This window comes from Pyxicephalus adspersus, chromosome 7 (assembly GCF_032062135.1).
Source record: "Pyxicephalus adspersus chromosome 7, UCB_Pads_2.0, whole genome shotgun sequence".
NCBI lineage: Eukaryota > Metazoa > Chordata > Amphibia > Anura > Pyxicephalidae > Pyxicephalus > Pyxicephalus adspersus.
Genome location: NC_092864.1, coordinates 68,068,524 through 68,094,810, shown reverse-complemented (window position 1 = coordinate 68,094,810; position 26,287 = coordinate 68,068,524). Strand labels below are relative to the sequence as shown.

Genomic DNA, 26,287 nt, shown 5'->3' with positions numbered 1-26,287 from the left:
TTTGCTTTAAGCACCTCCGCCCACACAAGGAAGTGGCTGCATTACTCGGAGAGGAAAAGAGAAGTTCTGTAAATGCTCACAGACTGATAATTCTCCATTTACAAACTATTCAACGTTCTCCATTAAACGGACAGCAGGCACAAAGCACACAGGTATGTGTTAATCTCAAAATGATAGAATTTGTCGTGTTGTAGACTGTATTCACTGCATTTTGCCAATTTTACAAAATTTTATATATAATGGATATATTGTGCAGAGCTGCTAAAGAGTTTGGGATTTCCTGTGCAGTAAACTAGCAGTTTGCCAATGCCAAATATTTCTAAAAATGTTTTCGTGAGCATCAACTGATATAACCCTAGGAAAATGAGACTTGCACACATGGTTAATGAAAGCACACAAAGTTATTTTCCTATACCGTAAACAAAAAATGTCACCAGCTTCTTCCTTTAACAGTTCTAAGCATATCATTCCAGAGTTCATAAAGATGTGGAAAACAGCACTTTCTAACCCTTTTGTGCACAGGAAGTACAGAGCATCACCAGCCGAGGTATCTGAATCATGTGACTGCCAGCCGCTTGCAGACTTTTCCCAAATTTTCTCTTGTCAATGTCTTTAGCAGGCAGACAACAATGCAAATTATAAAACTTTAGCTACTCATTGACATAACTTTCATTAAACTTGAGTGATCTTTCTGTAGACCATAATGATTTTTTGTGATTATTAAAACAATTTGTCGAAGAAGTTGCAATGCTGCCAAATCCTATAAGACTGCAGCTACCAGTTATAGGAAATATTCATGCATTTGCTTCCTCCCAGTTTTAGGCTGTGGCCTTTGAATTTAACCTGTCACAGACAGGCTCAATGTCCTCCCTGTACCTGAGTAAGATGCCAGTGGGAATCCAAATTAAAATTTACAACTGGTACCAGACTGCAAATATAACGCCACCTTCTCTCCATTGTGTTTTAAGGAATGAAATTCTAGGGGCACATTGGAACACATATGGTGGTCATGTCCAAAAGCACAGAGCTACTGGTCGGACATTTTTAAAATTATATCTGCGGTTTTGCAAAAGGATATACAAAGTTTGCCTGAGGGGGGCTCTGTTTAGTAAATGTGATCTAGTCCTACCCAAACAGAACCTGAAACTAATGAACCTTATTCTATTGGTGACCCGTACACCACTAGCCAAGTCATGCTCTGCTCTTTCTCTGTCCTAGCTTAAGACCTAAATATTATCAAAGCAGCCACTGGTTAGAGTAAGCAAAAACATTTGACACCTAGGCTCCTTCCCCATGCATGACAATTTAAGGCAGAGTGAACCCAATGTCCCTTTTTCATTAAAACCATGGAAATGAGCAGTGTTATATAAACCACTGTCAGATTTTCCAAAGAAATTCAGAAATTAATGGAAGAACACCGTGCTTTAGAAATTATTTTTTTATGGTTTTCTTAGTAAAATAACTGGCTTACTATAATATTTTGCATAGGCCTCCAGTGTGATATTTAAGGCCTGATTTTTTTAAAGCTCTCCAAAGCTAGAGCAGATACACTTTCAGTAAAGCTGGGTGATCCAGCAAGCCTGGAATGGATTTCCCAAAAGTAATTTGCTACTTGTTAGCAAATGTTTGCAATCCTAGACCAGTTTCATTCCAGGTTTGCCGGATCACCCAGCTTCACTGATGAAAGTGTATTCTCTTTAGCTTTTTAGAGCTTTAGTAAATCAGGCCAATAGTCTTTATTATAACTGCATCGTATTGCAACAGTTAGAGAAATGTGTGTGAATTCTAGTCCCACTGTGATGCATTTGTTTCAATATACACTACAAAGGATTATCCTAGTTCTGTTTTTATATCACTAAAGCAACTTCCCAGTTTTACACAGTACCTTCTATAGAAGGAAAGATGAACCACAACGGTTTGCTGTAGCAATGATTACAAAAGCTGTTTAGAAGAAGTGAAGTCTACATATTGCCAAATGTCAATATCACATTATCATACTGTAATCACCTAGCCCATGTTATCATGCTTTATACAAGGCCACCAAATTTATCCTGGTTTCATTCCAAGTAAAACAATGATTAAACAATACCAGTAAGTAAATGGAAAATACACTAAATATGATAATGTAACTTAACTCTATGCTATTGTTTTTCTTTGAGACTGTAACTAAACGATTTTCATATTCGCTATAAAAATTCCTAAAATGTCCAACACAACTAACCAGCCATCTGCTCCCAAAAAGGCCAGTTTTCTCTTTCCCAATTTAAACAGCTCCTAACCCAAACCAAATAATATTGTATGATTAAGTTTGTTGCCTTTGCACTGAGATATGCATGCATCCAGTACAGACATGTTTTTCTTGGCAAATAAAGTATACGTCACAGATAAGATCCAAACATAAAATGATGGCAGAATGCAAAATTTTATGAGATATAGGTTGGCTTTAATGGCAAGTTTTTGACCTTACTATCAGACACGGATACACACAAATATGAAGCTTATATGAATCATTTACTCAATATATAAAGTATAATGTTCGTGCTAAAATTGGTTACCTCAATAAATTTGAAATGCCTTATAAAATGAAAACACATTTTTAACCAATATTGTTACTGTGTCCTAGTGTATATCTATCCTCGATTTGTCTCGCTCAATAGTGTCCAACCTTTAAAGAAAATAGATACCATATTTGCATCCATACATCAAGCGGGGGGCCACAACAAAATCAACCATTTATTAAACAAATGATATAAAATTAGTGAAAGTCATACAAGACATGGGTATAGCTCCATCTTCAGGGACCCTTCCTTTGAATGGCATACTACTGGCAGAGCTTCTCCAACACTAGTCTGTATTTCCCACTTCTCCGGGTGGGACTACATTATTGTTGGCAAGCTGAGTGATTTCCCTGGCCCTGAAGTTTTCAGTAGTTTTGCTCAACCCTGTGGGCTTTACTGGGTGCTGGCATGCAAAGAGCATTTCAGCAAACTGCACCCCTCTGCATTGGTCACTGTCTCACTGGAACCTGTAGGCTGCATTCTACCAAACCTCTATGGTTCGATATCTGGTCATTGCTACAAGATTATGTATTTTGCTGTTTTGGAGGAAAATCAATCCACCTCACATTCATCTGTGTTTCCAATGAGTCAATAAAGATGATGCACATAGAAGACATTACAACTACTTGTACAACAACATCTGATACATATGCAAAGGTGTATAGTACATGGTTCCACTGGATTCTTATGTCAGTGGTGAAGACTCTTATATTTTGGTGACCTCCTTCACTTATTTGTCTTTCCACATTCTCTTACTGTTTTCTTACTTTTATGACACTTTCTTCCCACATTCCCTTGATATGAGTTCTCTTAGTTAATACAAATAGGAGTTATGAAGATCTAAGGGTGCTCCCATTTTTTTTTTTTCTGTATATAGTGATGAAAGGAAAAGTTCTGTCCTCATGTTATCCCCTACCTTTACTATGTCTCAATTAGCTTAAATAATCACAAAGATGATACTAGATATTTATTGACAGAAAAGAATTAACAAATATACAATTATGTAAGAGAATTTAAAGAATGCTTACAAATACAAAGTAAAGTGATATGTTACACAAAGAGTCCATGCTCTAATTCCTGTAACCTGGCTGCGCTCCAAAGGAAGAAGAGAGAGAGTGGGGTCTGTTGTCTTTTTATTATAACCAGGACCCTATATCACATTCAGCCATACCCATGTATCCACCGCCTTACTCCGGGGACCTCCCAACCCCACTTTCAGAAATCTACTGTTCATATGTGCCCAATGGTATTCTCCAGTAGATGTCACTGTCACACTGGGGGGCAACTTCCCTTACTCAGCTGACCAGCTAGTCCAGGCTTCTTTAGAGTTATCAGATAGCAGTGATATTAAACCCAGTGGGATGATTGCAGAAGTCTATCAAGTAGATTCTTTAAAAGACCACCCCTAAAAGTCACAGATATACCTTGATCTTCTTTCTCAAGGGGATGTTATCTTCCCTTCTGGTTCCTTGGGTCCAACCCAGTAAGTAAAGTATAACATACAAAAAACCTTTCTTCCAAAACCAATAATGGTATTCTACATACCTTAATCCTAAAGTGATGTCATAATAATTACAATTCTCCCTATATCATAGGACATCAGTAGAGCAGCCATATTGCATGGCTAGATCATATCCTGTTCAGAAGGAGAGCTGGGAATGGTTTTACTGTCATTTTATTTGTCATCAGCAGTCTTCCTGATTTCTTTGCACTGTAGTTGGAAGTTTATCATCTTCTCTCTGTTCTCCATCTTCTTCACATCTAAGCCCAGCTCACTTCCTGCCAGCTCAGCCTCCTGGAGATAATGAAATGAATTGGGTTTAACTCTTTAAGGTTCATATTTTAAAAACTGATTCTGTTTATAGAAGTAATGGTAATGTGACAAATCTGTAGGCACATAATGGGTAAATTTTGACTAGTTCAAAAAGTTATCCTTTTAGGTATATTTGTCTACATTAATAATCACAGAACAAATAAACAAGCACTTTAGTTGAACAAATTACAGTTTATAAATATTCTTTGTCATTTGTTAAAATACAAATGTAGAGTATGTTGTAACAATCATCACTATTAATGTTGCAAAGGTCACCCAAACACATACACTTTTTAATATTTCTTTTTCAAGAAAGTCTACTACATAAGGAGGGTTACCATCTAGGATATTAGGATAAGTTGGCTAAAAACAAACAATAGTTTATTTTCTGTTTTACTGTACAGGTTGTCCCGGGGTACATATGAGATAGGGACTGTAGGTTTGTTCTTACGTTTAATTTGTATGTAAGTTGGAACAGGTACAATATTTTAATAAAAGCAGTAAGGACAGATGTTTGTCTCAACATATTATTAGGTAGCATGGTGTCAGTTACTGTAAAAAAAATCCTCACTGAGAGTTAATCACAAACAAAGCAAAAAAAAAAATGTCTGGAGCCCAGACTTTTATTACTTCTGGATCAAGCTGTGCTTTGATATGCAAAAAGAAACAACTGCAGAGTTTGTCTTGGTCATTAAGGAGTTACAAGAGCTTGCAGAACAGCAACTTATTTCTTCTGCAAGTCATGCGAACCACCCCTCCCCCCATCAAGTCTCTGTCCTGCACACCAACCAGCAGGGAAGCCCTGTTTGTTTGTATCTAGGAGTCGTCCATATGTCAGATGTCCTTAACTCAGGAACTACCTGTGTATATATATATATATATATATATATATATATATATATGTGTGTGTGTATATATTCATATAAATATATATATATAATTAAAAAACAACATTTACTTATTCAACACTTAACAGAGGCAGGACAATGGGACACATTCTAAATTTAATACTTTTATATTAAGGTTGAGTAGGGGTAAAGAGCGAATATTTCAAAAAAAGGAAACATGAAGTATATTGAATTCACAAGTACAATTATTGGGCCTGATGTATTAAAGCTCTCCAACATTGGAAAAAATAGTCTTTCGTGGGTAAACTTGGGTAATCCAGCAGACATTGAATGGATCTGGTCTGGGATTAAAAACATTTGCTAGCAAATATCAAATGACTTTGAAGAAATTCATTCCAGGTTTGCTGGATCACCCGACTTCACTTATATTAGCCTACTTTCTCCAGTTTTGGAGAGCTTTATTAAATCAGGCCCAAAGAGTCCCAAAAGACATTTTAAGGATTATGATCTATACATAAATGTTTTTTTTTCTAAAAAACAAAACGTTTTGCTTGTCAAAAAGTTGATGTATTAGCTGACGAATAATAATTACCTTGTTATCCTTGTGTATGTTTGTTGTTTAGTAACAAAAGTTTAGTTATGCATTTCCTGTGCAGGATATATAACTTTTCACTGATCCTAAATGCCAGTTACTTTTGTGAAAGGGTTTGCCACTCAAAACTGTTGGTATCCATTTGTTGGATTTTATACTGGAGCTCAATTCTTTTTTTTTTTTCATTTTATCTATAAACATGAATCTTACCTGTTAGCATGGCTAACAGGGTACAAAAGTGGGAAATTCGACATATATTAACCAGCACCAAATTTTGTATATATTAATCATACTGGTAATTCAGGTGAGAAGTAACAAAACTTGCACAGGAACATGAATCAAAATCTAATTTTACATCCAACATTTCCCATGTCCTCCTGTTGGAGTGCCCAACAATAGTTAAATAAAATCAACATTTTATAAATAATCCACTTGAGATGGTGAATTCAGAGTGACCATTGGTGAGCCTTGGTGGGGGTTGACTTTAAAATGTCTCTAAAGGACAAATCTAGCAAATTTACTGAGAATTACTTCCCCCACCTCCTACATTGTAAACTGTTTGGGGCAGGGTCCTCTCCTCCCGTGTCGCGGTCTGTCATTTGCAACCTCCATTTAATGTTTAGCGCTGTATAATATGTTGGCACTATAGAAATCTTGTTTAATAATAATAAATAATTACAAACTTGTAATTATGTGAAAGAAGTATTATTTTCTGTATAATGGCTGTCAGGAGATGTATGTAAATGGTAACTAATGTACATACTGGCTTTTGGACAGTTTTCAAGATATGCAGTGGATGTTCTCTTATGGCTGTGGTTGTAACAACATATACATTAGTTATTATTTATACTTGCCTCCCACCTTCCTGTCACTGACTATTACAGATCATATATATTTACACATAAATAGCACTTGGTGATGCACTCTGTGGGCCTGTTTTAATAAAGCTCTCCAAGCCTGGAGAGAATACACTCATCAGTGAAGCTGGGTGATCCAGCAAACCTAAAATGAATTTCTTCAAAGTCATTTGCTAATTGCTAGCAAATGTCTCGAATCCTGGTCCAGATCCATTGCAGGTCTGCTGAATCACCCAGCTTCACTGATGAAAGTGTATCCATACATGTAGAGCTTTAATAAATCAGGCCCTGTATATTCACCCATCTCTAGGTAATTCCATACATACCGTACATTTTCATGGCAATTTGCACAGAACAAAAGAACAATTATTTTTTGTTGAATGAATCCATGTGATTTGCTTATAATTATTACTGTAATGTGCAATATACTGTATAAAGGCAAAACACATTTTTTTTCCTTTTAGCTACCTCTTTTCTTTTTTATTTTATATATAGAAATGGCATATCACAGTTTTCTCTTGGAACCAATCAGCTGTCATGCCTTTAATAAAGACGGGACTCGTAAGTATTTTAAATTTTTTTACAATTTATACAATAAGGTACATGTAATCACACTCACTAAAATATGACATGTTAAAGTCATTTTTAAAGTAACTTTCATATTTTTTATGTCAGTCTTTATTAAAAATAACTGGTGATCATAAATGAAGGTCCAGGCACCTCCTGTTAAGGAGTGATAATGTTCCCATCTCCTAATTTTGTCCATGCCTTGTTGTCTTGTTATGCAATTTCCATTTAAGATTACAAATAATAAATTCTTGCATTTTGAAGAAAGCTTTCATAGGTTATAAGATGTTACTTCTCCTTTATTATTACTATACTCAAAAGATTCCTTTATTGTAAGTGTAAATTTTAAGACATTAATAAACATTTCCTAAACAAATTGTAAGTAAATGGCTGGGTAGATATGCTCCTGCATTTTTTACTATAAAACTTTATATTTAGGAGATTAAGTAGAGGCGTTTACTGTAGCTGTTGTGTGAATTTTTAAAGGTTTCATGTGGTAATTTTTTAAGTCTATAATTAAATGTGTGAGTTAGAAATATACCTGTCTCAAAACTGAAAATTAAGCCATGAAAGACGTGCAGGAACAGAGTCTACCTTCAGGGCTTCTTTATTTCTTTTAGCCATAATGTTTTACCTATACAATAATAAATTAACCTTTTTTTTTTTCATTTCAAATTGTAATAAAATAAAAAAATATACACAAACCACCATACCCCTCTTTTATCTAGAGCTATTTTCTAAATGTATCCAATCTATGTTTTTGTTTTGGGCAACACAATCCATTAACCATTCATTATGCATTATTTGTTTATTATTTATTTATTTTACAGAAATAGCTTTTTGTCCAAATAGTCATGATGTTCATATTTACAAAAAAGAAGGAGAAAAATGGACCAAAACCCATGAGTTGAAGGAACACAATGGGCATGTTACAGGTAAATTGCTAGATAATTGTGACCCCAACATGCCCATACCAATATATTTCATCTTTAGTGGGCACAAAACACATTAATTATCCTTATTAAACATTACATGTAATGTAATGTTTACATGTACATTACACTAATAGTATAGAGCAACCCTACTAAACATTCAAGCAAAAAAAAAAAAAAAAAAACACAGTAAGTGAAAATAAATTAGCTGCAGGAATCATTAAAAAAAAAACATTGGTAGAAGATATTTGTCAGCACAAGATTTCCTATATGGAGCACTCATGTCATCTCTTTCCTTATCGTGGAGAATGCAGGCAAAGATATTTATTCTTTCAAAGCCTAATCTAAATTTAAATGAAATCTGATAAAGAAGATAGCAATGATGACCAGAATGTCTTCCCCAGACTTCTGCCATTAAGTAGCTTCACTGGGAACACTTTAAAAATAGTTACAAACTGTTTATGTGCTGCTATCATAGTAGTGGATTTATCAGCAAACATGGTGGTATCGGAGAATGGTGCAGGCCAAGCATTATGCAATTTGGAGGATGGCATCAAGCACTCCTTTATATGAAAGAAGTGGACGCATGCCAGAATGTCATAGTCTTGTAAAAATACCATTTTATCTTCCAAGCGTCTTATTCTGTGTCCCAACAAATGTAGCCCATGGGGGAGGATTTCGTTCTGCATCTCTTTTGATAGTAGAATGTCCAGTGGAATGGTTTTTAGGGCTTCCCCTATGGTTTTTGGCTTCCAGCAGAATTGTAGGCACTATCTTGACTGGGAGACTGGTCTGAGGCGGGAAAGAGACCTGAGAGTTGATATGGGCCCCTGACATCCTTTATGCTTTTCCATCCTGCTCCATACACCTACATGCATTGGTAAGGCAGTTGAGTAGGGGTCGATTCCTTAATGACACTTTAAACGGCTTCTTAGATGTGCTCACCCAGTGCTCTAAAATAGAAAAAAAAGGACCACACGCAGTAACACCCCCCAAAAATTTAATTGGAGTTGGCTTCTACATGTAATCCAGGGATGGCTGACCTCAGTGGTGTATCTTGCATATTCTCCTGTATATATTGCATACTTCTCCTGTATACATCAAAATGTATCTAATCAATAAAATCAATTAATGGGCAGAAAAGTAATGGAGATAGTAAAACGTTTTAATATCTGAATGTTGTTTATATAACTATTACAGTGAAAAACAATGGACAAAAAAAGACTTTAAAAGGCTTTAATAATGAGGCTTTTATGTGTTGTGTGAAGCATATGGATTTGATAATAGGAAGCCTACGGGAGAATAATAATATTAATACAATCCTATAGTCAGCAGTAAGTTGACAATACATAGGTAAAAATGGCAGTTCCTTTTATCATATGGAAACCACAGAGGAAGCGACTGATAAGACTTCCTCTGGCAGATCTCTGTTAACGCTGCCCATGAAGTTTCAGTAAGCTTTTTAATAGTTGTGGGTTCTATCGAAAAGAGTATAGAGAGCAATCCACCCACTATGGGTAAACCCAGGGTGCACCACCCCTAGGAGAGCCACTGCCTGATCTTGCAATCAAGAGGCAATAGGGTAAAATGGAGGGAGCGAGCTATTTTCGGTTTATCAGTAGGAAGCAGCAGTGATCAGAAGATGTTTTCTAACCCTCTGATTGCTCCCCATGTTCTATCATCAACATATGGCCAGTAACCTCAGGGACACAAATAGACTGTACACAATGTTTATAGCCCTAATAAATATGACTAAAGGCCCATAGAGACATCAAACTATTGTTGCTGGAAAAAAACACGTTTGTGATTGTCTCTAGTAAGAGATGAATGAACTAGCACTGTACACACAATGCTGTTCTGTTCAATTGAGAGGGGAGAAAGAGCAAGTGGCAGATGAAAGTCCTTCCCATTCAGTCTTATATCAGTCCGCCACATCGGGGAACTGCTGCGCATGTCAAATTTTAACCCAGGACAAGCACAACTATCCGGCAACTATCTGACATGTGTATGTGGCTTTATATTGATAAAGTTAAAATTAATTTTAATGGAAAATTAGGTTTCTTTCATAAACTAACAAATATTTCCCTTACAGCTGTATGCAAGTTTTTATAATAATCTTAATTTTTAAATTGATTTTAGGCATTGATTGGGCACCTGAGAGCAATCGAATTGTGACTTGCGGCACTGATAGAAATGCCTATGTTTGGACTTTGCGGAACAATGTGTGGAAACCAACTCTTGTCATACTAAGGATTAACCGCGCAGCGCGATGTGTAAAGTGGTCGCCCAAGGAAAACAAGTTTGCTGTGGGCAGTGGTTCAAGGCTCATCTCCATTTGTTATTTTGAACAGGAGAATGACTGGTGATTATAGACTTTCTTTTTCTTGTAACAGTATTTATCAGTAAATAGATGTTTGATAGTTAGATGCTTGTTTGTTTCTGGGCTTTAAATGCCCTTTATTTTTCACACATTAGTTCTGATTCTTCTTACTTCTAAACAGTGAGAAGTCTCTGTAATATTTAGAACATTAAGTAAAATAGACATCTAAAATGTAAACTAGCATTTACTCCTCACCAGCACTAGATGCCAACAACCACTGGCCATTGGATCCCTCCCACATATTATAGATAAATGAACAATATTTCAAGTATAGCCGTATAATATGCTATAAGCCACTTCTCACCAGCAGTGTTTGAGCCCACAAGTTAGGCAGCCAATGCACCTGATAAATGAGGTTTGCTGCCCATATGGAGTATTAATAGAGTCTCTCTTGCCTATGCCAGTATTACAGTGTCCATCCTTTGTCTTATCTACATTCAGGGCAGCCTCATCCGATGTCCAACGCAATGTCATAATTAATGCCTAACAGCCTAATGAAGCTCATGATGCAACCTCCTTTTCTGTCTTTCATCCGGCATGTGACAGAACCATGTGTCCAACACAACCTAATCACTTATTACATGTGATGAGATATACATTAGGAAGACACAATAAGTCCAGCAGCGAATATAATGCTTCTCTCTGAAATTCAGTAGAAAAATGCAATAGATTTGGAATATTATTAGCTAGTATTTATATAGTGCCAAAATATTAGGCAGCACTTGCTTAATAGTCATGTCCCTACCATAGTCCTGAGTCATTAACTTAGTCTAAGACAGTGGTTGCCAACCTTTTTGGACCCACGGACCACTAAATTTACCAGCTTCGGATTGCGCATGCGCGGTGGAGCTGGGTGTCACTTAAGGAAGAGAAAACTTCCACCATTGTGACATCATTATGCCAGAACCCGCCCACTGTCCAGGGACACTACCTGCCCACCGCCCTGAGCCTCCAACCCATATAGGGAAAATGGTCCGCGGCTTTGGCTGGTGTGTCCTTTCAGCAGGGTCCTTCTCCTGACCCTGCTTGGGGGCACGCCAGCCAGAGCTGTGGACCACCAAAATTTTCTCATGAACCACTGGTTGGCAACCACTGGTCTAAGGACAATTTTTGAGGGAAAGCCGATTAACCTAACTGCATGTTTTTTGGGATGTGGGAGGAAACCAGAGTACCCAGAGGAAACCCACGCAGACAAAAAGAGAACATGCAAACTCTTTGCAAATAGCATCCTGCCCAGGATTTGAACCTCTGACCTAGTGCTGCAAAGGCCAGAGTGCTAACCACTGGCTAACTGTGCAACACTATATTAGTGTTGTATATATTAGTGTTCATTGTAACTGACCCTGATTAAGGTAGGTCGAGACTGTAGCATTAGGTGGCCATATCAAGCATGGGCAATCAGCATGATTGTTTTTTTTGTGCGCTCCTGTGCATGTCCAATGACATATCAGTTGTCCAAGTAAATTTAGCAGATGCAGGATGTCAAATGTGGGATGAAAATGTATCAGATGGAGGATAATGTTCATTATACTATGAAATTATTATTCTATATATTAGCTCATATGTTGAATGAGAAGGTGTTTAAAAGTTAAGGCTGATATATCATTTAGTCAGAGGTGGGATGAAATCCTGTCAATCAAGTGAAAAGATGCATTAGGTTGCATTAGCAGCAGAATGAACTCATGTTGTGTTACCAGCAGACCTGGAAATGTTTCTCAAGGAAATGCAGGGTCGTACAAGGTCTCTTTAATCAAAGCAACGTTATAAAGAATGGGATTGTGTAAGGGGAAGGATGACTCAAGCATAGTGCGGCTGATTTTTTGCAAACGCAAATATATTTTGTTGAGTTTAAAATTAAGCATTGTTTCCTCAAACAAACACTGGACAAAAGCTACGTGGCTCTTGAATTAAAAATGTATTTATCAACCTTTGCTCTGAGTTGAAAGCAAATTTGATTGGTTGCTGTGCAATAACCTAAATCTAAGGAATATCTTGGTTTAGTATTACATAAAACATTACACTAGTTTTATCTGCTGGGAGTCACATAAATGCCACTCCAAACGTTTTCTGGCCATGCTGTTCTACAAAGAGGATTTATATGCAAATCCAAAGTTCATTGTAGAACATGCACCGTATGTAAAATAAAACAGAAAACAAAACCAATTCTATACTAAAGCTATATACACATGTTCATTTATTGTTGTTAGAAAGGATCTTTCACAATCCTTTCCAAAGACAAAAGCCTGAGCGAGTGCTGTGCATACAGCGTCATTCTGCTCTATGGAGAGGGGAGAACGACGGAGCGGTACCTTGCTTACGCTCTTTCCCCTTCAATTCTATTACAATCGTTCATTGTTCATGGGTCTGCCAGGATGGATCCGTGATCTACAAACGACCATCGCTGTACACACGCCATATTCTCATCCCATATCAGTCCTGAGGTGATTATCGGACGAGAATCATCTGACGTGTGTACAGAGCCTTAGTCTAGTTATTTTTTTAAAGGGCTATTCTTGGAAGTAAACTTGTTTACTCTCTATAACACTTTGTTGCAGAAAATGAAATCTTCCACATGTCATCTCTTTATCCATATGTATCCATATACTGTACATAGGGTGGTCCCAGGTAACCACAAGACCTATTAAAACCTTAAATTACCAGTACTGTTTCCCTCAGGGCTTACTAGTGCTGGTGATGTCTAACACACCACACCATCCACTCCCTACATTGATTAAACAGAAAATATTTTAAAAACAGAGCTTACCTGTTAAGGGGAAAGCTGCATGTGTAGACATTGAGGGAAAAGTAATACACTGAGGTCAAATCATTCTCTGATGCCTATGGATAGCTTACGTTACAGTTCAAAAACTATTTCTAACTATCCAAAAAAAAAAAAAATTCATGAAAAACAGTGTAACGCTTTTGGAACAGAAATCTAGACATCAGTGTAACACCCAGGTGAATGCATAAAAATTGTGTAGTATAACTTTAAGTCTCTCACAACTGATTGTCATCCAATTGATTGAAAACCCCAGACTGATTACACTTTCAAATAATAATAATTGTTATAGTAATATTAGTATTAACTGAACAAAAAAATGCTGCATGTTGCCTGTTTATCTGTGTATTGTAAAACATATTCAGAGCATTTAAAATAATAATTAAATACAAAATAATGTGGAAGTATGTTTGGTATAAATGTTTTGGTATAGGGAGTAAAAAACTTTCAAATATATTCAGGATTTGTTGAAAGAATGTTCTATAACCCTTAGGTGCCGTTTAATAGCCATTATGCCAACAAAATTCACCCTCATATCAACTTCCTGTATGAATGCAATCCATTTCAACAAAATTACAAAATTTTGCGTGATGTATGTATGGCATAGGCATGTATAGAAAATGATTTAAACATTGGGACACTTTAAAATAGTTTCTTGGTATAAAGTGAACCCAGGATAGCAGGAAAGCCTGGTTTTTGTAAGCTATTTTTTCACTGTGCTGTCAGCTAACACTGTTTTTCTGGTTGTGTTTGCCTTTTAAGCACAATACCTCTTTGTATATGTGATTGTTATAACAAACCACGGACAATTTTTGTTTGGAGTGTAGATTACTTGTTACATAACCTCATGCTTCTTTTCTTCTGTCTAGTTTGCTTTTTTTCTAACTTTACTTTGTACACACTGTATAGTAATTGAATAAACCATTTATTCAACAGGATCTTCTCATCCTATATTAAAGAAATGGAGGAACGTCCTGCACCTACCCCCTGGGGATCCAAGATGCCATTTGGTGAGCTAATGTTTGAATCGAGTAGCAGCTGTGGCTGGGTGCACAGTGTCTCCTTCTCTCACAGCGGCGACCACATGGCTTGGGTCAGCCATGACAGCACCATATGTATTGTGGATGCCACAAAGAAGATGAGGTAAGATGTACTTCATAATTCAGCAAGAACCTTTATGGCTTCATGCCTCCCATTTAGACAGGACCACTGAACGTTAATGATACAGACACAATAATGATTTGGAACAATTTTACTTTACTAGGGCCAAATTCTATTATTATCCCAGGGACTTCACAAAAAAGGACAAAGCAAGGCACCTAACTAATAGGAAAGGAGTTATGTACATTTTTCTTGTACAAACCATGATTTCTCTGAAAACCTCCAGAAACGTTATCTGTTTTTATGCTGATAGGCGTATGTATTCGGGAGCAGAAACATACAGCAGATCACTCCTCAGGCCAATCAGTCTGCAGAAGCAGAGGAGGGTATAAGAGGCTTGTTCTTTTGTGTTAACTGGTTTAAAGTGTTGGGAAGCACTTAGTGAACAGTTACCCTTTTTACCTGTGTCAAGGTAGGTCGTCTCAATGTAAATGTCTCTCCCTGACTCAGGAGGAACTTGCTGAACCATGTAACTACCTTGGGCGCCTATTGAGATCCAATGCAATGCAAGCAGTGTTGATAATGGGCTCCTTATAATGACATCTTTGGCTTGAAAAAGAAAGCGGATGTCTAAGAAGTTTTTCCATAGAAAGTGATTTTTTGTTACTGAAAAAAAATAACCCTTAGCCTAAATAAAAAGAATATCATGTACAGTACTCAATGGCATTGTTCCAGGACCACTTGTTACTGTTTATTCCCAATAAATGCAACAATGTTATTGGCAAATTTTGATTAAACTATCCTTGCATTCTATTAGAAAGGGGATCTTTTTATCAAGACTAAAGAAAGCTTGTCCTAAACGAATATTGGTTTCCCATAGCTAAATCCACTTTAAAAATATGCTAGTTCCCTAGCTGTCATACTGATCCATTGGCTCCAGTACATTAAATCACTAACCTGTAAATAATATGCCACTGGGGAGCTAATCTGTGTACTAATCTGCATTCTTGGTGCTTCAACGTGATGGAGTCAGAATCATGCAAGTAGGTAATGTTCATGTACACTCAACAATGGCAGCACCCATATTTGAAGGGTCTTTGAAAAAGGAATGATTTTGTAGACTTTTGTTTTATACTGATTATTTTTCCTTTTTATATAGTGATTCATGTATCAATGCTGGTTTGTAATTTTAGAATCTGCTATTAATAAATGAATCATTGATGCTTCCAGGGTTACAACTCTAACCACGGATACTTTGCCTCTCCTGTGTTTGACATTTATTACAGAAAACAGCTTAGTTGCTGCCGTAAGTAAAACATTTTTTATATATATATACGGTTATAAATCCTGTTAATGAGTGAAAGCAATGCATGACACATATTTATAAAGCTGAGAATTATTGGTTTGCAAAATATTCATCTTTGAAAACTCACTTGAATCATTCTTAATAATTATAAAGCATTTTCTGCAAGTGTGCTCCCTGGCCTTCCAAACTTCTGAACTCTGCTGCAGATCTTGGTTATATTTGTTGTATTTATAATGTTAAAGCTTTTATTTTGGGCAGTTGAAAATCGCACTGTTTGATGTTGTGGTAGATCAGCCCTGTTTCATTCTGCTCAGACTTAGGACTTGCACTGCTCTTACTGGTTCTGGTCCTCTACATCCTTTGTAGAATTACATTATACTGAAAAAAAAATGGTGTCAAATTGGATTAAATGGATAGCACTAGCAGGCAATTCTAGGCAGAATTATGTACCCAGATTTGTCTGACTTTTTTTTTTTTTTTTTTTACATATGCCAACACTACATAAGGTAGCTGACAGTATGAACTGTCAAACTATACTTTTTCCTTTTAAGCCTTGTATAGACGTCAGATAATTGTTATTGATTATTGTTATTTTATTTTTATTGGCCATTTTCAATGACAGATGAATAGATTGAATGACAGATTGAATAGATTTCCAATGACAGATTGTTCTTTTCAATGGAGGACTAGCAAGCAACACCCCGCCATGTTCTTCTCCATAGGAGTGCGTACAGGTCACTTCAATCTGATCCCTAGAACGATGTCAGGGGACCCTTCTAATGCTGCATGGAGCTTCCCTGAAGTGTACCCACTTCCTTATATTTGGGATCCACACATCCCACAATGAAAAGACAAATGGCCTAAACCACCTACACTGTCATTTGGGAATTTAAAGTAACTGCAATGAAGTGCTGGATCCCCAGGTTTATTGTCTCAGCACTGGAGTTGTCTAGGCCACTAAATGGCGCTCTAAATGTAGGAATTCTTTATATGGGTTTGACCCAATAAGACAACAAAATATGGGAGGGTTCTTTTTACAAGGCTTTACGAAGAGTCTGATAAACCAGTCTGGAATCTATTTACTGACCCATGCTATTACATCATGGTCCAAAATACTTTCACCTTCTTTATCATCCTCTATATACAGGCCTGATGAAGGAGGATTCATTTCCATTGGAATTTTGTGTCAAACCTGGGTAAATACTTCTATGGAGTGGTGCTTTTATTGTTTACCTTTGCGATGTGGGAGCATGGTGCATGGTTTTAGCATTGCAAGATTAACTTGATATAGTCTGTATTTGCATAGCTAATTTTGGAAAAGGCTCCAGGAAGCAATGGAGGGAGAAATCCTAAATCAAAAAGTTTGTACTGTTTCTCCCACAGTATTTTGTTTAGTAGTTTGAATCGGTGGTCGCCAACCTTTTTGGACCCACGGACCACTAAATTTACTGGCTCCGAACTGCACATGCGTGGGGAGCCATGTGTCACTTAAGGGGTAAAGCCGCATACACACGTGCAATTCTTGTCGTTGGAAAGGATCTTTCACGATCCTTTCCAATGATAAGAACCGCAAGATGCATGAACGGTGCTGTACATACAGCACCGTTCTGCTCTATAGAGAGGGGAGAGCGACGGAGCAGCACCCTGCTGCGTGCTCTTCCCCTTCCCTTGCATTAGGATCGCTCATCGTCCGTGGATCCCCCAGGACGGATCCACAGACGATGAACGACCTGGGCTGTACACACGCCAGATTCTCTGGCCGATGACGATTATCGGGAGAGAAAAATTTGACGTGTGTACATAGCTTAAGAAACCTTCTGTCACGCGCAGGGAGACAGGGCCACTAGGGGGCGCTACGGCTTGCACAGGAGTGGTGTGAGCCCGGAAAAGGACCAAGGCACAGAGTCCAAGCAGTAACCAGGTCTTCTCCAGAGCCTCTGATGGTGAGGATTTTGCGCTGCTGGTTACTGCCAGGTTGCGGTCCTTGGGCACACCAAGGTGGGCAGGATGAATCACAGTACCAAATCACAAAGCTGGAGAATAGTCGAGAAGGCAAGAGAGGTCAGGCCACAAGCCGGGGGTCAATTACCAGGGATCCAGGAGACAGACAGCAATGAAACAAGGGCCACTGCAGGCACAGGGAACACTGGAGACACTGGAAGCAACAGGAGGCACAGGAATATCCAGACAGACAGGAAAACTGAAACAGCACAGGGAAATTGGCTGGGAACCAACAGACTGGACAACCAGGGGTTAACACAGGAGCTGGACACAGAGGGTCCACATGACTAGGGACTCGGCCCCAGTGGAGACATGAACAGTGAGTGCTGTGTCTGAGCTAGCTAAATAGCCAGGGATGATTAGGGGACGATTTTGTGATTGGCCACCAGATTGAGCGAAACTGATAAAGCTTGGAAACAAAGATTCCTGCGCTTTAGCAATAAAGAGAGATGCCTGCAATTTAGCAAGGAAGAGGTAAGTGTGACACTTCCCCCATAGTGACGTCATGATGCCAGAACCTGCCCACTCCCCCATCGCAGGTCTGAGCCTGCGAGTGTGGGCGGGTTGTGTCTCGTTGTGGCCACTTCTGAGCCTGCGTTCTGCACGGGGGACATGGTGCGCGGCTCTGGCCAGTGAACCCGCCCCCCCAAGTGGGGTCCTTCTTCCGGGCACACTGGCAGGACCACGGACCACCTAAATTTTCTTGTGGACTACCGGTTGCCAACCCCTGGTTTGAATGATTCAATAGGTTTTCTTTGTAAAAAGTTACAAACACAAATTGTAGCATTCGCTGTAAACTTGGGACACCCTGTAATGTTTATGTAGACACTATACAACATCTTCGACCTGTATGCCTGAGTCACACAAAACACAATCGTTTGTTCACAAAAGCCTACGCATGCAGTATTTTCATTGCTGTGTGTTTTTTGTTTATTATTCACTTTATTGCACAGGTCTGCTTATTTTACCACATGCACGTTATATTCACATATTTTTGCAGTATTTTGTATGTGAATCAAATTATAAAGATTATTGTACAGATTTTTTCTAAAAATATCACCACCTTCTGACAGAAATTAACACTTAAGCCTCTACTGAGCAATGGCGGTAAAGGAACCATTTGAGGTAATTATGAAATATCATCTCATGGGATAAAATGACAATTTGTAGATAAAGAGATTTATCCCAAACCTATGCAATATTTATCTTTTGGGATATAGATCCTCTTCCTATTGATCCAAAATGAACACAGGAACAGACAGTATGTACCACACTTTTTGGGACTGTCCTAGAATAAAACAATTTTGGCAGTCAGTATTGACATCACTTTCTACCTGGTCAATTATGTATCCCTATGCCTCAAATAGGCAACATTAGGAACACTCACTTTACATGGAGCGCAGATTACCAGGGGAGGCCACAATTTGTTATCTATATCTCTTTGGTGGCCAAAAAAAACCTTACATGAATGGCTGGATGTGAATCTGTCAGCCTTGGGGCTCTTTAAAGAGAAACTAGCTCATGTTTTTCGCATGGCATTGATTGACGCTTTATTGGATAAAAATGGTCAAGGTCCACAAATTCTTTAAGATATGGGAATTGTACATTGGTATCCAATTCTATTCCATGAAACAATGGGTAATTCGAACCTTTGAACACACATCATAGTATACTATCCCAATAAGTGATAATGATCCCCCAGTGCTCTTAGAGGTTAATACCGTTGCCAATACCTGTTTCCATTGCCTGTGTATAGTTAAAAAAAAAAAAATGTATTACTGTAAACACTTGTTATTTTGTTCTTGTTCTATATCGAATTTTGTATGGTTTTTTAATGCATATCCTCAAAAAAAAAACAAAAAAATTTTCTGTTGTGACCGAGCCTTTTAAAAATTATGCAATTATGCAATTATGATGAGTTTTCATAATAGTGAATAGTGTGGTTCCCTAGAAATGTTTGCATAGCTCCTGACCCAAATGGGAAGCATTTTAACCACCTTGAACTTGGGACTTTTAAGCACAGACTCTATTTGAAGGATTCTTATCGTTCACAGTCATATCACAGCCCATGAGCTAGTTACATTCTGCTCCTTACCTGTCACTGTAGTGTAATGACTCCATATGTAGAGTCTTTTCCTTTCTTATCACGGGGTGACAGTGGGTAATGGGCTCTGCAAAACAAAGTGTTCCAGAACCAGACAATACACCATAGCCAGGCACTGTTACCAGAAATTATAATCCAGGAACCCTTTCCCCTCCATCCAGGTAATGCAGTAACTTAAATAAAGTTAAATTATTGCTATGGTCAATGCACAGTATGATTTCTAAAATCATTATGCTTCCAAGAGGCTGCTTAAGCCAGTGTTCGCTGTGTTTCCAAAGCACTGTGGTTGTTTTTACAACCTAGAAAAATTATATAACTTTTTTAAAGGAAAAATAAAAAATGTATTGATGGTTGCTTTGACTTGATCTACCTACTTACTTTTTCTGAGCTAAAAAAAAAAGCTGTGAATACTTTATATTGGTTGAGAAAACTGGTGTATAAAAAAAACTTTCAGGTCTTCAAGGAATCTATAATATTATATCCACAAATCACAGTACATTAGCGTGGTGGTCAGTGGGAAGAATGCACATTGCATTGCTGGCCAGTGGGAAAAATTCCACTCTCACAGATGGCAAAAAAAAAAAAAGATCATTGGTGTCAGTGGTAACTGATCTGAGAGGCTCAAGGAAGCCCCTGCAACAGAACCCTGGTTTAGAAACACTGGAATACACTGTAATTTATACTTTTTTTTAACAAAATAAGGTTTTCTTTGATAAAAAAAAAGTGCCTCTAACTGTACCGACAACCAAAAAAATCATAATTTATCTTTGTGTTCTGTATTTACATTTTAATGTAAACTAAATATTAATATAAAATATTAAACTAAATTAAATATATTAAACATTATGCTGGATAGAAATAACGGTTAATAAAATCTATTTCTTGCCAGGGTCATGACTGCTATCCAATGCTGTTTACATTTGATAAAGAACAAGGAAGTCTGAGCTTTGGGGGGAAGCTGGACATCCCTAAGCAGAGTTCACAGAAGGGGATGACTGCAAGAGAGAGATTCCAGAACTTGGACAAAAAAGCCAGCTCTGATACCAAGACTGAAACACTGGAAACTCTGCATAAAAATAGCATTAGGTAAGACGATAAGTAGACAAGAACACCAATACACTTACTTGTACTACTCGTTTCGTTAAATAATTTGGTCTGACAGAACTGAACCCATTCAGTGCTTAACCCAGAAATTTTTTTAAGCCGGGTGGGAAGAAATTGTAGGTGGGTGGAAGCCCATGAATTGTGACCCAACTCTTTAGTAACCACCCAAAAACAGCCAGGTGGTTGCTGAAAAGTGCCAGGTGGTGCACCCAGCTAAGATGGGCTGAGGAGAACACTGCCATTTACTGGTTGCCAGTAAAATGGAGAATCTATTTTAGGATCCGTCTGCTGTGTTTTGATGCTTTGATAACCTGGTACCTTGGAGAAATACTAAAACCACATTATTCTTCATACACCATCTGTTCTGAAATCAACGTCACTTCTTTAATCTTTACTAATGCTTCCTAACAAAACTAGTGTAGAGGAGTTTTACTAGAGAAGATAATTGGAGAATGCATGTCAGGAAAACTCCCTTTCCTTGTCTTTTCTCAAAAGATCACACACATTGTAACACTTTATCACTTTTATATGCTTCAAATGTGTTTCATCAAGGGGTGATAGTAGGAAAATCAAATAACTTAATTGTATTAAACATTAGAAAAACTAGCAACTATAAAAGGGAAAAGGAGTTTTCCTGACATGCGTTCTCCTGCCCTACACAAAGGAGATGGAGAATTTTTTTTTTTTTTGTTTGCAAACAAACTGCTTTTGGAAGTTAAATAACAGAAATATCCATATATTAAAACATGAATGTATATAATATAGGTACACTCATTTGCAGCATGTGATAGGTCAGTCCCTATTGCATATTCAACATTCTTTGTTGGAGTAGTGGAATAAGCAGGGCCTTAGGTGGCCGTCTCCAAAGATAAACCTGGGTAGTGATGGCAAAGTTGTGGGTGTCTTCCATGGGTTAAATGCAGGTAGATGTAGCCAGAGGCAGGGTGTTTAATCTGCTTTTGTATTAAACCTTGCCAGGTGGGGTGAAATCTTATTGAAATGATTCCTATTAGGTGTTGTGGTTCAGCCATTGTTATACTGTTGATGACTGGTCATAGGAATAAATAAATAAAATCATTCTTTTTGTACTTGTAGTCAAATCTCGGTGCTGAATGGAGGAAAAGCAAAATGCTCCAAGTTCTGCACCACTGGTATGGATGGAGGCATGTGCATTTGGGACATAAAGGTGAGCAATAATGAATCTCTCATCTACCTGCACATATAGTTTCAATGATGTTAATGCGTGATAATGTAATGGACGATAACGAGTGAAATCGCCAACAGCTGCACACTGCCACCTTGACCAGCAGTGCCATCTGCCTGCGCCCACATTGTTGCATATCAGTAGAATAGTAGTTTAGTAGAATAATGTGGCCTACAAGGGCAAAGAATGGGTTTAGTATAACTGTGCAACTGGATTCTTTTACATAGACCTGATTGTTCAGTGTCTACAATATCAATCTCATAACATTTGTAGGATGTGGTTGCATCTAAAGGAGACTTCCTATCTGTCATGATATGACTAAGACAATGTTCCTACTTTATCACTGGGACAGGAAATTCAAGCAAATTCTGAAATAACAAAATTTTAACACAAGTTCTAACTCACTCTATAGAAAGCTGACAGACTAAATGATTTTGGCTGGAATTGGCCTTAGTCAGCCATAATGATAAGCTAATAAAAATTTGTGAAGTTAGAAGCAAACACCGGCACTAGCCAGACTGTTAGGGCTTTGCCTGTTACAAACATGGTGTTGAAATTGCTGCAGTTCACAATTACCTCCTGGTGAATGTAGCATGAGCATTTCCAAAAGTCTTTAGTGGCTCCAAAAGCATCAAAAAATATCTGCAATGCCAATGAAAGCTTGTTCACCAGAAAGTGCTAAAACCAGAATTTGGAACTATAGGTCACTTTTCTTCCTTCAAATTTTTAATTTTATTGAATTGCTGACAAAGTTTGTTTTACCTTTTCAAACCCCCTAAAATAATAGAAGTATGTAGAAGAACATAGCTAAACTGCAATTACTAAAGCTGGCAAGTACGTACTTGTAATAAAAGAGGAATAGATTGCAGAGATGGAGACATAATCCTGCCCCTGTACAAAGCATTGGTCACACCACATCTGGAATATGCAGTCCAGGTTTGGGCACCAGTTCACAAAAAGGACATTGTGGAATTGGAGAGAGTGCAGAGAAGGCAACTAAACTAATAAAAGGAATAGAGGAGCTCAGCTATGAGGAGAGATTAGCTGAACTAAATCTATTCTCCCTTGAGAAGAGATGTATAAGGGGGGATATGATCACCCTGTATAAACATATAAATGGTCCATATAGAGAACTCTCTTCCCCATTATTCACTTTAAGATCATTACAAAGCACAAGGGGGCGCTCTTTGCGTCTGGAGGAAAAGTTTAAGCTCCGGATGAGGAAAGGATTCTTCACTGTGAAGTGGAATGTAGAATTGGCTCCTTCAGGAAGTAGTTTCAGCAACTACTATAGATTGCTTAAAGAAAAAGCTGGATGATTTCTAGAAGCACAGAATATAACTGGGGATTAAGGATTTAAAGTAAAGTAACAGACTGTTGATGCTGGGAACATCTGATTGCCCGTTGAAGAAAATTGCACCAGGGTTTTGTTTTTTTGCATTCCTCTGGATCAGCAGTTGCCAACTGGTGGTCCGCAGCTCTGGCTGGTTCGCCCCCAAGCGGGGTCAGGAGAAGAACCCTGGTTCCGCATACTATGTTCCCTATAGGGTCTCATCAAGACATCACCCTATGAGTGATACCTGGCTCCCCACGCGTGTGCAGTCCAGGGCTGGTAAATTTAGTGGTCAGTCTGAACAGAATGGTGACCATTGCTCTAGACCAACTATGTCCATAGGGTTTATATGCGCGATATGTTTTTTCCCTAGTGGTTGAACTTGATGAACTTTTATTGTTTTTCAACCTATGTAACATAACTAACTGTATTATTTCTCCTTTTAGAGTCTGGAATCCGCAATGAAAGGTTTGAAAATAAAGTGATCAATACAGGAAATAAAACGATGGATGAGGGATGATCCTTTGCCATTTCAAACTATCTCTATATGCAGCGCTTACCTTTGCCCAGTGTAATGCACACTGTATGTTTATTAGTCCATCAACCACTGAAGGATATTTGACAGTCTATTCTGGACTCCCAAAAAATATTATATATATGGCTACTGTAAAACAGGAAATCGATATTACCGCTTCTTACTCAGCAGCAGAGCAGAAAAAAAAGCTGGTTGCAGATGCAAACAGGGGTATATATAGATTATATTAAAAAAAAAAACACACAATAATAGCCTATTTTTGTTCTAACGGATAACCTAAATTGTGAAACAAATCTAAAATTTGGATGGACATCCTAAGAACAGGTCTGGGAGTGGTTAATGCACAAATAACATACCATATGTTGTCACAGAAATGCAAGAAATAATTAGTCTGCGAATATATACAAAGTGGGAGCAAATATCCTGATACCTTGCTATGGGAGACTGACTTGTGAATAAATGCAGTGATCAGGAAATGGAAATAACTCATAGCAACAAATCAGGAATATGTCATTACAGGAATTAAGAAAAAAGTGTATGTTATGTTGCAATGCAAAGCTTTTGCTTATAAAACCATATGCAATTTTTTTAACACTTTGTACTAAGCTTCTCTTGACAAAAGTTTACATGAGTGTAAACAGGAAATGTGTACATAAAACTGTTAAAAAGAATTGTGTTTTTGTTTTACATAACTCTATAGAGGAAGACCTTACCGAGAAATGCTTTTTTTTTTAAAAGCAATCTTGCCATAGGATATTTATCATATAAGGTATCTGATTTTCTCAGGGCCCTAACATTACTCCACAATGCCCTTTCATTTAAAGTGGACCTAATATTATTAATAAACAGGATTTTTAAAGCACCAACATATTATGCAGCGCTGTACATTTAAAAGGGGTTGCAAATGCAGACAGATACAGTGACACAAGAGGAGGACCCTGCCCCAAAGGGCTATCATCACATTTTTTATTTATATAAAAAGGATAGATAACCCTTTTTCCTGAAGTACATAAAAAAGGGTGGGTGGGGGTCCCAGAATGAATGGGAGCTCAGAGGAGCCTCATTGGAAACATACATCATATATCCCAAGAGGCTTTGGGGTGCTCCTTCTGCACATATGCCCTTCTAGCAATTGGAGGGAGGGCTCATCTCACCCTGCACGGTAAAGTAAGCAAAAGCAAAAAGAAGATGGTGACGCCAGCGGTTCCTCTTCACCAAGATGAAGGAAAGTCCAGGATGGCACAGAAATCTGCATATAGCATCAAAGCAATCCTGTCATACAATATATTTTTTTCCCTTCTTACAGGCATTTCACAAATCTATTAAAAGGAATGGGGCTTCACTTTCACATCAGACTTTTTAAGCACACAAAGCAAACAGCACTTTTGTAAAGCAAACTTCTGTGCTTTGTAATGGTCAGTGGTATGACCATGGAAGGGCCACAGTGATACTTTATAAAAGGTGCATCATAGAGCCTATGTCAACACTTCTCAAAGGACAAAATACATTTTTTTTTTCTTACATTCTAAAATATCTACACCTACCTGTTGGTGTGTAGTGAGCTTCCGCCATAATCAGGAAGATGCACAGCATATACTTACCCAGCAGCAATGACGGTTCAACATTAAAGGGCCCAAGGGCTACCTTCTTATCCACAGATTGAGTGGCAGGGAAAAAAATAAAAATTTATACAGTTTTTAATTTTAAAATATCAAGTTCAAGCATTTTCATCAGAAATATCTTCATTTTTCCTGTGTTGACACTGCCTCGAGCTAAAGATAAAGAACTACAAGTCCTGTGGGAATGCACACTAGTACCAACTACCGCACTCCTAGCATAACTTACATGGCACTCCCCTTAAAACTTTTGCCTTTGCACTAACTGCAAAACTGCCCATCACTTGCCTCTGTCATTTTAGCCCTACGTCTCTTATGTTCTTCTCAGCACATCTACTTTCTTGTAGAATAAAAAATTGGTGGCTCTGCATGCAGGTGGCCGGCTTGTCAACTGGAGCCTTGATTGTGTGATGGTGGTAAGCCAACTGACCCAAAACACTGCCACTGCTACAACCTGTGGACATAAAGTGGTGCTCCTACCTTACCTTTTCACAAGTACAAAGATGAGGGCTCAATAAAGACATAAATAACACAGTTTGCCCCAATGCCTTCTGGGTCACAAAATGTGCTGAATAATACACAGAAAGAACTCCACACAATATTAAACACCACACTGGGTACAAGTATTCAAATCAGAATACTCCTGGCTACAGCTTG

General features: G+C 37.9%; 1 protein-coding gene across 1 annotated transcript; it reads left to right on the top strand.

The window, feature by feature from the left end:
- LOC140336104 (actin-related protein 2/3 complex subunit 1B-A) lies at positions 1-24,685 on the top strand. Its single transcript, XM_072419159.1, has 10 exons — positions 1-152; positions 7,164-7,229; positions 8,066-8,170; positions 10,307-10,529; positions 13,162-13,172; positions 14,244-14,469; positions 15,658-15,733; positions 20,728-20,924; positions 22,038-22,128; positions 23,926-24,685. The coding sequence occupies exons 2-10, from the start codon at positions 7,166-7,168 to the stop codon at positions 23,962-23,964; spliced, it is 1,032 nt and encodes a 343-aa protein (XP_072275260.1). The 5' UTR covers positions 1-152; positions 7,164-7,165; the 3' UTR covers positions 23,965-24,685.
- Positions 24,686-26,287: the final 1,602 nt, after the last annotated feature.

What these genes read in the sequence shown, in the direction of transcription:
- LOC140336104 (XM_072419159.1), top strand. Translation starts at nt 7,166, where the DNA reads ATGGCATATCACAGTTTTCTCTTGGAACCAATCAGCTGTCATGCCTTT. An exon ending in ACACAATGGGCATGTTACAG is followed by an intron (nt 8,171 to 10,306) that starts GTAAATTGCTAG and finishes AATTGATTTTAG; the next exon opens with GCATTGATTGGGCACCTGAG. An exon ending in CTGCATAAAAATAGCATTAG is followed by an intron (nt 20,925 to 22,037) that starts GTAAGACGATAA and finishes TTGTACTTGTAG; the next exon opens with TCAAATCTCGGTGCTGAATG.